At 36.5% G+C, this 11,558-nt stretch overlaps 1 protein-coding gene across 1 annotated transcript in view; it reads left to right on the top strand.

Annotated features, from left to right (window-relative positions):
- The first annotated feature begins 91 nt into the window (after positions 1–91).
- Positions 92–11,558, top strand: part of TRIP13 (thyroid hormone receptor interactor 13) — a 12,053-nt gene continuing 586 nt past the window's right edge. The window contains exons 1-12 of the mRNA XM_010285336.1: positions 92–183; positions 1,758–1,923; positions 2,222–2,351; positions 3,617–3,672; positions 4,605–4,695; positions 6,225–6,297; positions 7,284–7,347; positions 7,593–7,679; positions 8,482–8,588; positions 9,630–9,783; positions 9,968–10,080; positions 11,237–11,306. Coding sequence (XP_010283638.1) covers positions 92–183; positions 1,758–1,923; positions 2,222–2,351; positions 3,617–3,672; positions 4,605–4,695; positions 6,225–6,297; positions 7,284–7,347; positions 7,593–7,679; positions 8,482–8,588; positions 9,630–9,783; positions 9,968–10,080; positions 11,237–11,306 — 1,203 coding nt within the window. The remainder of the gene's footprint in view (positions 184–1,757; positions 1,924–2,221; positions 2,352–3,616; positions 3,673–4,604; positions 4,696–6,224; positions 6,298–7,283; positions 7,348–7,592; positions 7,680–8,481; positions 8,589–9,629; positions 9,784–9,967; positions 10,081–11,236; positions 11,307–11,558) is intronic.

Raw genomic sequence — 11,558 nt, 5'->3', positions numbered from 1 at the left:
GGCGGGAAGGACCGGTTGTGCCGTTGCCGTGTAATGGTCGCTGAAAGCGTGCTTCTCCATGGCGTCGCTTTCCCCTCTAGGAGCGAGAAGGATGGACGACGCCGCCGGGGATTTGAAGCAGGCGCTCCCAAGCGTGTGTGACAACGTTCAGATACACGTGGAAGTTCATCAGAAATCAAGCAGGTCTCTCGGATGAGAACTTCCCCTGCGGCCACTCGTCTCTGTTGCCTCTTGTCCTACAAGTGGCACACAGCGCTCAGCTCTGCCTTCTCTGTGCTCTCCCATGGGTTCCCATACGGGTGTCTCTTCCTAAGGTTGAAGAAACCCATTTCTCTCAGCTTCTCCTTGTGTGTCTCGTGGTCCAGTCTCATAATCGAGTTGGTGGGCATATTCTGGACTTGCTCCAGTATATCGTTGTCTCTTGTACAGCAAGAGCCCAAAGCTGCACACAGTACTCCAGATGTGTCTCAAAAACATCCAGTAGATGGAAAGAATCACTTCCCCTAACATTTGTGTTCTTGCTAGCACAGCCTGAAATAAGATTGGCCTTATTTGTGGCAGGGGCAAACAAGACTCATTGCTAGTTTGTCCACCAGTAATCCTGCGTCCTTTTCTGTAAAGCTGCTTTTCATCCATTTGGTCTCTGGTCTGTACTGTTTGGGAAATAGATGGAGAGACAGGATTTCATGTTTACTTGTGTTGAGCTTCACGAAGTTCCTGTCTAACCATATTTCCAACCTGCAGAGGTCCCTCTGAATGGCAGCCCTGCTCTCTAGTATACTGACAGCTCTCCCTGCTTCGGTGTTATCCAGAAACTTGTTGCAGTGGCTTTCCATCCTATCTTCCAGGGTGCAAATGAACATATAAAAACAGTGTTGGTCCTAATATTGACACCACCACTCCACCTTTCCTCCACCTGACTTACTAGCAGCTCTGCTTTGTCTTTGTACTCCTAATCACAACACTTTGAGCTGGACAGTCCAGCCACCTTGTTATTCATTTATCCTTTATCTTACTAATGTGGCTATCTGGATACTATGGGAGACTGTCTCCAAGGTGTTCCTAAAGTCAAGGTATAAAATATCCACTGCGTTCTTTTTGTCAGACGTAGGAAGTCTGTCAGACTCAGTCCTCCCAGACAAGGAACGGGTAATGCATCACTGAAATTGCAAAATTAAGTTAAGGCCTTTTTGAAATCTTCAAATGGTATTCCTTTTTCTGTAATTTTTGTCTCTTCTACTGGGATTCTCCTTATAGTACATCCCCATCCTGAGGTATTGGCTGTCCTCAGATATGAAAGCATAATAGAGCTTCCAAGCTAAGTGTTTAGTCTAGTAGCTTGGCTATGAGTTTTTCTGGTTTTCCTAGTGAAACACAGTAGAGATTTCATAACTGATTTCCATTCCTGAAATCTATTAGCTGTGTCATTCCATGTCCCCTGATATGACTGCAAACAGAGCAAATAGTATTCTTTGGCTTGCGTCTTTTAATGCACAAATTAAAAACAAGTATCAAACTTGTTGCTTTTGGAAAGAAACTGAATTTGATAGGGTTTTTTTCTGCAGAATGTGACAGGGAGGGGTTGAGTGGGTTTGGGGTTTTTTTGTGTGTATTGGTTTTTTGGAGGTGGTTTTTTGGGGGGATTTGTTTGTTTATTTTGTGAGATGGAAGCTGTTTTCCATGTAGGCTTAGTGTATGAAATAAAGCACTCTGATATTAGTTAAATGCCATAAATAATGCTGTTTCTTTCTTGTTAGTGCGGCCAAGAAAGAAGATATCAGGATGAGTGTCTTAAAGCTGTTGAATAGACATAATATCGTGTTTGGTGATTACAAGTGGACAGAGTTTGATGATGGTTTCCTTAATGGCAATGTGCAGTCTGTGTCGATCGTGGATACGGAGCTTAAACTGAAAGACAGACAGGTATTCACAGTCAAGAATGTACAGCTCTGTTCATATGCCTGTGAGCTAGTGGCAGGTAAACTAGTGATAGCCTAAGGGCGTAAGCAAGACAAGGTCTATTGGATGATGTAGTATCTTTTATTAGGCCAACTGGTATAACCAGGAAAAGGTGGCTCAGTTTTTGGGCCTTAGTAAGGTCTGGAACAGACATACTAGGCTTCAAAGCTGAATGCCAGCTGAGAACTGTAACTTTCTTATGTTAGAATTAGCTTTGAATGAGAACCGTGATATATTAAAAGTCTTTTTATGTCCATTCTAGCCTATTGACTTGAGCAAAAGCAGTCTTTCTCTTCATATTTTTCATCTAAATGAAGAAGGACCAAGCTCTGAAAACCTGGAAGAAGAGAATGAGGATATCATTGCAGCTAACCACTGGGTGCTACCAGCAGGTACCCATGTGATGTTTATGGAAGGTCTAGAGAAATTACAATGAAAGAAAATCTTGGCAAGACTAAAAGAGTTTATAGGGTTACATGTTAAAGGAGTTATTTGCATATATTTTTTAACTTTGTCCTTTGTCAATGGAGCCAATGTATTTGGACTTTCTTCTTTATGTTTTTGACCGAACTACTACAGGTGATTCCACAACACACCATTTATTTCTGTAACATTTGTGGATGGGTGGAAGTAACTGATCTTGTGGAATAAAATGTATAGTCATAACCAGAAGCATGCAAATTTTTAACCCTTCAAGCTGCATTCCAAATTTTATTTGGACATCCACAAGAAATTAATCCATTTAAACATTCATTTTCCAGAGCCCACTGCTGGCTTCCAGCCCCCAAGACAGTGCTGCTCTTCTATTTGGACAAACAAAAAAAACTAAAGAGATTTAGAGTCCTCAGAGTGTCTTCTGAAAAGAAGAATAAGGTTTTGCTCCTCAGTAGAGTGTGGCCTGCCTGTTACTGTCTAGTGCTTGGGGAAGCTGGATTCTGTGCCAGGAAGGAGGAGTATAGGTGTGAGCTTAAGCTCAGAGACAGCGATTCTGAGATGTTTCTTACTCTTTCCATATTGTGTAAAGCCTAGCTATCCACTACATCTCGGGTATAATTCAATCTGATACTTTGACATTATTCCCATGCTATTGTGGTTTATTATTGTTCAGTCTTTTTTGCTTTTCTTTGCTGAAAGCTGGAAACTAGCTGCTAGAAATGACTGATACCCAAATCACAACTTTAGTTTTTTATGCATTATTCAGCTACATGCTTTTTTCCATTCTTTACATGTTGATGTAAAAAAAAAAAAAAAAGGGGGGTGGGTGGGGAGATCAGTGATGAAATTGGGCTTAGAACCCTCCTCCCACCCCAACTTTTCATACCTCTCTGTCTTGGAGAAATATAGGTCCATCCCCTATTGAGGGTGGAAAGAATTATATTTTTCCTTTCACGTTAAGAAATTAAGAAGATTAATTTCTCCTCACGATTATTTGAGGAAACAGAAGTTGTGAAACTGCTGAATTTGTCTGTTAGAAAGTAGTTTGCATTTTGAGAAAAATAACTTCTGTTGTCATATGTTTTAATTGCTCTTTTATATATGTTCTTGATCCTTAATTTTAGTTGAGAATAATTTGAAAACTGCCTTGTGCTGCAATGGTAGATTACAAGTTCCCAGATTCATTTATCCTAAACAGATATATTATATATTGCTTTTGCAGCTGAATTCCATGGCCTTTGGGAAAGTCTTATATATGACACTGAAGTAAAATCACACGTAAGTTGAAAATGAATAGCAAAATTACTTGAGGAGAAGTAAAAGCTGAAATATAGCCTATTTGAAGTTTGCTGCATCCCATGGAGAAGTTATTTGGAAATCATCAGAAGTAACCAGAGAGTTACATACTTCTCTGGTGTACACTTAACAAAAGAAGTCAGAGCAGACGTTTTGAGATTAAACATCATATCTCAGACATATACCAATATGTGCTACTGTGAAGTCAGCTTTGCCAAAAATCTGTTTGCCTGTGAAACTGGGTTCAGTGATGCTCATGCAACAAATTATAAAGAATTTCTTCATATGCATTGTCTTGTTTACAGAAAAATCATCAAAAGTTGTGATGATGACTGCCAGAGCTTATAGAACTGTAATAGTGTAATCTGAAATTTAGTAATTGTGATGTGAGTAAAAACTACAAGTGATTAAATTCAGTTGCTCTTACGACAGCAGTCATTATGATGTTTATTGTGCTTGTTAAAAAAAAAAAAATGCTTCTACCCAAAGCTTTTGGACACAAATAACTAATTCATTAGCTTGTTTATAATACCATAGATACCAATATTCCTACTTAATTGTTTATAACCAGCTATAGTAAAGTTTGAGTCTGACTCTGTGCTTGGGCAGCTTGCGTTTTAAAGACAATGGAAAATGAAAATAATTTCACTTCCTTAAAGCATTTCATTTATTCATGTAAGAGTTGTGGAACTCCATTTGTGCCCAGTACATGCTATTCTTTTTCCTGAGGGCAGGAAGGAAATTAATTTCCAAGTTTTGCAGGAAGAAAATTTGCCTATGACTTAAAGACGTGAACCCTTTTTTTTTTTTTTGTTACGAGTACACAATAGACATAATTAGGACATTGCTTCTATTTGTAATTATATTTGCTGATATGTCTAACTTGTGTGTCTCTCTTTCTGCTTTTCAATTAGTTACTTGATTATGTGACGACAACATTACTATTTTCTGACAAAAACGTTGACAGCAACCTTATATCGTGGAACAGAGTTGTTTTGCTGCACGGTAAAAATGATCTGTCTTAAACCAAGTAGATTCATTGGTCATCTGTTTATACTTTCTTTCTGGAAAAACTTGTATTGCACTCCTGTGTAGTGAAATTAGATGATCCAACAGCAGCAGAGAAGTAATCTCTCTGTAATAAAAATTTAGATGAAATGTAATGTCAGAATCAAATCAATGTTCACATGTACTATGTTTCGCAGGAATTTAAATTCTAAAATTTATAATGCAGTGACAATAGTTGTGTGGGGTTTTTTAATTTTCATATTTAAGTGATATGATTACTTTTTTTGTATAAAGTGCAAAAATAATGCAGATACTGAGGACATTAGGAGCCATATATTAGTTACAGTTCTATCTCAGTATAATAAAAAACTAGTTATGGCTTTATAAAAACTTCTGAGGGAACTGGGAAATCAATCTGTGTGTTGTGTTATTAAGACTGTGTGTTCTATTGCCAAGTATGAAGGCAGGACTCTAGCTAATTTAGTTGTTACTATTTCAGTGAAGTCATAATCTTCAGTCGGTCCTAGCTTACTGTGGAGATTATACCATAAATGAGATTAACGTGAACTGAATCAATTTTCTTGCAAAATGCAGCTCGCTATTGAGTAATTACAATTTTGTCACCAAGACTGGTATTCAAAAATAAGAGGTCATAGTGGAAATGGTTGTTATGAGTGTTGATTATATTTAAGTTATAAGTATTTATCAATTTAGAAGCTGCAGGATGTTTTTGTTTGGAAAAATATTTATTTCAGACTGTTAACAATATATTTGTTAATGATATATATATTTAATTTTAGTAATGAGCTCATTATTGTGCTCACAAAAATTTAATCCTGGGGAATCTACAACTGTTGTACATTTATGTTATAATGGCAATACTGGCTTTGAATAAAAAGTAGTCATCTAGTTGATGTTACTAGTTTGTTTAGCACCCACACATCATCTTCCATATATTCATACTCTGTTTAACTATGCTTGTACTTGTCTGTTTGGAGAAAGTCTGTGTGGCTCTTTCATAGGATGTCAAGCCAGATCTAAAAGCTTTGTCCCAAAGCATACTTCCTAAGATGCTCTGGGTTGCCCCAAGGTAGAGATTTCTGGGAAGGTGAACAGCTGGTCAAACTGGGCATGATGTGTTTCTGTTCTGCATGTTAGAAGAGTACGTTTCAGGAAGATACAAGTTTAAGCATAGCACTGATTTTTTGAGAGTGCTAATAAGCATAAGCCCTGCTAGGGTGAAAATACTCTGTGGCTGTTGAGTATTTTAACTGTATGGTATCTGCATACAAACTATTATACTAACTATACTAATAATTGAAAATTATATAAATTCAAAGCTCAGCTCTAGGACTGTAGTGGAGTAAGCAATCTTCTCAAACTACCCTGGTGTTCACAATCATTGTCTGCTGTGTTTTTATTCAACAATTAGTGCTGTAATGAAATAAAGTAGTTAAAAAGATGTTACATGTCATTAACAATCTGATGCAGATTCTGTGTAATGTATGGATTTGATTTCAAACCAGGCCCTCCTGGAACTGGGAAGACCTCTCTCTGTAAAGCATTGGCTCAGAAGCTGACAATTCGACTGTCATACAGGTGATAATTTAAAGAAGATTTTCACTTTAGTTTACCATTGTTAATTGTTCTTTTTCAGTAGCCCAAAGATATTTAATATTTGATTTCAAGTAATGAGTGCCAAGTGCTAATCTTCATAGTTCTTTTATAGTGCACCTGGCTAGCAATAATATTGATCTGATAGACAGACTGCTTAGGATATTTTAATGCTTTTTAAAATGTGTAATTATTTGTGATCAGGTATGTAAAACAAATTCCAGTGGCGATATAGGAATTTGCTTGTGCTCACATTGTACATTAATGAATGCTAAAGGACAAAGAATCACAGAGTATCGAGCCTGCTACTTGTATCTTCATGTTTAAGAAAGCCTGTTTTTAATAGGTAGTGATTTTGTAACCAATTTGTTTTGTACTTGGATTGCTGAATGCCACAGTCTGCAGAGGACAGTCAAGTCAGACAAGTAGTAAGAGTTAGCCTTAAACTTCATAGCAACTTAACAAATTTAGATAAATAAATGTTGTATAAAATACTTGTTGTAACATAAATGATTTATAATAATTGGAGTGATCTGCCTCTAGCCCAAGCTGAAATTATGATAAACATGGGCTATATAATGTATGGTTGAGATATTTTGTCCTAAGGATAGCCATGCAGAGCTAAGTAAATAAGTTTGCTTTTATATGTGTTCTTGCTATACTGAACAAAATCTTATATAAACAGAAGAATGAAGCCATTAGCGTGGTAACTGTTACTTAAACTGTATTTAACTAGCACCTGTTCTAATGAAGGAATTCGATAGCAATTTAATATACGGAATTCTAGTGAGACACGTTTCTGGAAATGACAATTAAACTCAAAACAGGTATTATGTTTTCAAAAGTAAGTAAAGTACTAATTCACAGAATTCCAGGGTTGAAATGGAGGGAATGAGACTTACGGGCGTTAATGTTATCACCGACCTTTATTTACAGTAGAGTTGATACTTCTTTTTCCCTTCATACTTTAGGTATAGGTATGGACAGTTAATTGAGATAAACAGCCATAGCCTTTTCTCTAAATGGTTTTCTGAGGTATGTATTGATGTAGTTAATTAAGAAGACTTTGTTTTAGAAATTACCCTTTTCTGTTGAGCTTGTTTCATAAAATAAGTGTGTGCACCAAAGATTACTCAGAATAATGTGTTTGAGAACACTTAAATAGAAGTTATATTAGAAAGTTACTTTAAAAACCAGGTATTTCCATCTTTAAATATGGTAAGGCTTCGAAGGTTGTGTGATAAGAAACAGTTAAATATATGCATATGGTGTCTCTCTAGAGTGGCAAGCTTGTAACCAAGATGTTCCAGAAGATTCAAGAGTTAATTGATGACAAAGATGCTCTTGTATTTGTACTGATTGATGAGGTACGATTCTAATAGCATTGATGTACATAAAATTTAGCAGAAAGTAAATTGATGTGAGGGAACTGTGATAATGCTCATCCATAAAGCATATTAAATAAAAACATGTTTTTTGTTTAAATTAAAGCATATTTATTATTTTTGTAAATTACATAACTTTGTGCAGAAGAGTGAATTTTAATCTTGACTGCTGCAGATTTGAGAGGAACACAGTATGATTTAGTAGGCAAATCAAAATCCAGGTGAAAATGAAGCAAAACCTTTCTTGGTGTAACTTTCCTTGTTGCTGTGTGTTTACAAGTGGAGTATAGTTTTAAACTTCGAAGTAGCCTAGATTTGTATTAATTGTGGTCCTACGTATATTGTAAATCTCTAAAAAGCGTTATTATGGTTCAGTTAATTGTCTAGATTCTCTTCAGACTTGCATACATAAGCAACTTGATAAGTATGTACCTTATTAGCTTTGTTATATTGGAGTTCCTATGGGGAAGCTCATTCTAAATTCCATGTGTTCTTTATTCTGGTGTGTGTGTGTGTCCAGTCTCAGTTCTGCTGTCAAAACAGGAATTTCACTCAGTACACTTTTCTTCCTTGACATTCCTTTCCTTCTCCCTGTGAATTCCTACTTAACAAAAGATTTTGAAGATGAAGGTTTAGATGCCAAATACAAGGATCTGAAGGTGTATTGTCTGGGTTATTTGCTTGCTGCCAGCACTCCAAATGTGCAGTGTTTATGGGTTTTTATGGTGTTTGGTGATAATTTTTTTTGTTGTTTTATTTGTTTGTTTGGTTTGGTTTTTTGTAGGTGGAAAGCCTCACGGCAGCCCGCAGTGCCTTCAGGGCAGGCACAGAGCCTTCAGATGCTATTCGTGTGGTGAATGCTGTACTGACACAAATAGATCAGATTAAAAGGTAAACTCATATTATTGCAACAGGAAAAGGTAATTGACAGTTTCAGGATTCTTGTTAAATTTTAATTCCTACTTGGAATATTAAACGAAATTGGTTAGTGAACTATTCTTTGTTAATGGTGCTGATTGTGAAAAGAAATAGGAGTAACCCAACAGAATATTTTGCATGTAACTGAGTGAACAATCAAATCTACAGATAGTATACTTCCTGTAAAGCTAGGGAGAGGTACAGGACAGATGATCATGATAGCTGCTTGGAGAGACAAGAATAAGATCAATGAAGAATTCATTCATTATTTACAGCTTCTTGATGTCAATCTAAAACAGGCTTGCAAAACATGTGGCTTAGAAGCAATCGTTAATGATGCTTTGTGTGCTGGATTTAGTGCAGCATACCATTTCTGGTTTTATTCCCTCCCCTTTCTGGGCATACTTGGCTCTGTTCACAGAAAGAAAGGTGCCCTAGTATTTGGCCCTGTCTTGTGGCTAATTAAAGGTAAGTGCCTTATTCATATGTAAAAGTTCACAGGCTTCATCTAAATATAGCTATGGTTAAGAATGCTCTTTTAATATTTCTTAGAGCAAGGAGATGTTACTTCTCTTTTAAGCTCACTTTAATGTCATCCACATTTAGAATGTGTCATATTGCCAGTTAAACTATATACTTTCTACTAAACTGAAATGGAAAACATGTAGAAAAAGGTTCAAATTTACGAGTCATCTTTTAATATTTTTTTTTTTTTGTGGCAGAGACTATGCCAGTAGGTTCTAGATAGTTAATGTATATCACTTCTAAAATAGGTTTAGAGACACTATGGACACTTGAGAAACAGCTGAAGGAAAGAGACTATGCATGGAAATTGATTGGTGGTTACTGGCCAAGAACTTCAGATCGTTTACTGTAATTGCTGTCTGACAAGAGTGATGTGACTGCTTATTGCATGAAATTGCTTGAGTCATAAGAAGGAAGCTATCAATTTGCTAGTCACAAAAGGATATAATTCTTGTACATGTGACCTACAAATGTGCTTTTATTTTGAAGGTATCCCAATGTAGTTATCCTGACTACTTCAAATATTACGGAGAAAATTGACATGGCATTTGTAGACAGGGCTGACATAAAGCAATACATTGGACCTCCCTCCACCGCAGCAATATTTAGAATATATCTTTCTTGCTTGGAAGAACTGATGAAGGTAATATTTTGAAAGAAAGTCTGTAAAATGTCCTATTTTAATAAATTTGACATTTTAATCATACTCCTTAAATAATAAAAATACACAAATTTCATTCCATCTCTGTATTTCCACTCTTACTGTAGAATTTAATTTTGAATGTATTTAAGTTTTTCATACAACAGTGTATAACTCTTCTTTCTAGTGTCAAATAATATATCCTCGACAGCAGCTTCTGACACTCAGAGAGCTAGAGATGATAGGCTTCGTAGAAAATAATGTGTCAAGGTTAAGCCTTGTACTAAAAGAAATCTCAAGGTAAGATTCTGAAATTACATTTTTTATATAAAATTAGTTGTGGAATGATGTATAGAAGTAATTGAATTTTGTAACAGCTAGAGTTCTGAAACTTCTCATTTTTTTTCTGTTAGGGTTATTGCAAAACCTTTCAGGGGACAAAAAGTGGAAATGATCAGGAGTTGCCAACATTTCTTAGTCTCAGATATGGCTTGGCCTAGTACTGCTTCTGGTTTCTGCTCTGCCCTTTGAAGTCCTTTTGACAGATTGCTGGCTGGCTTGGGGAGATGCCTTACGTTTCAGTTGATATTGTGAATTGTAATGCAGTTTAGTGGAAATAGTACTGGCCTTAGTTACTGCTAAGAAAGTGTCTCGGAATGCCTGGCAATCTACTAAGTCATTTTTCAGCATCGAGATATAAGTGGACAGAAGAAAAGGGGAAGGGGGTGACTTGTAAATGGAGAGTGTTATGATTTTTTGAGTATGCTAGTAGAGCAAATAGTCTTTCACTGCAGCATAACAATTCTTGAAACAATAAAAATTATATTCACAATATTAAGCAATGTATTTTCCAAAGTGCTGGTCCCTATGGAACAAAATAAACATTCATGAAGTCAGAAAAGTGTGTTTTCCTTCTGTTCCTGATGTATGCAGTCTTAACCAGTGAGGAGTGGAGTAAATTGAGTAAGTTTTTCCAGGTATAGAGGTTTGGGTTCTACATACACAGGGTAGTGCTTGGAGGAGATGGAAACATGTATCAAGTAGTGACATACAGGAAGCTGTGTGTAAATGGTGGGAAGAAGGACATAAGTAGTAGCCATGAGGTCCAACCTTCAAAACATATTTTTCAAGCGGAATGGAAGGTTATGTCTGTACCATACCCTTTCAGGGTAGACATTCCCTAAATTCATGAGATACGGCACAGTGATGTGAAGGGCATGATGTAAGTTTTGCCAGGCAAATGTGACTGTGCTCGTTCTGTACTGTATAGCCTCCTGTAGGCTGAAGTTGTCTGTTCACTTCCTGCTTTTGCTAAAAGTGCTGCAAGTGGCCTGCTGAATTGTGATTTGAGTTGTTTTAGAGCAACTTATGGAAAAAACACAGAAAAAGGAAAGGACTTAACTTTTAAGAGTGGATATTTAGCATTTAAGCAGCACTTGTCTCTGTTTTGCTATAGAAGAAGTGAAGGTCTTAGTGGCCGGGTCCTGAGAAAACTTCCTTTCCTAGCACACGCACTTTATATTCAAGTAAGTTTATTATATTCAAGTAGATTTATTCTGTTCATTATATTTTGGTTTGGTTTTGAGACAGATGGGAAGGTATTTGGACACTACCTGAAGTAAAAGATTGGACCTAAATGCCCCTTTTAATCTAAATTGCACTGTTTCTGTAGCTTTGTAGACTGAATGCTGCCCATAATTTAAAATGAGATTGACCTGCCCAACAGCATTCTACTTTTCATTAAATGTTGTGACAGAATATTGATGCTGGTTCTGTGA

Source organism: Phaethon lepturus, unplaced genomic scaffold (genome assembly GCF_000687285.1).
Source record: "Phaethon lepturus isolate BGI_N335 unplaced genomic scaffold, ASM68728v1 scaffold6354, whole genome shotgun sequence".
Lineage (NCBI taxonomy): Eukaryota > Metazoa > Chordata > Aves > Phaethontiformes > Phaethontidae > Phaethon > Phaethon lepturus.
This window is presented reverse-complemented; position numbering and strand designations above follow the sequence as displayed.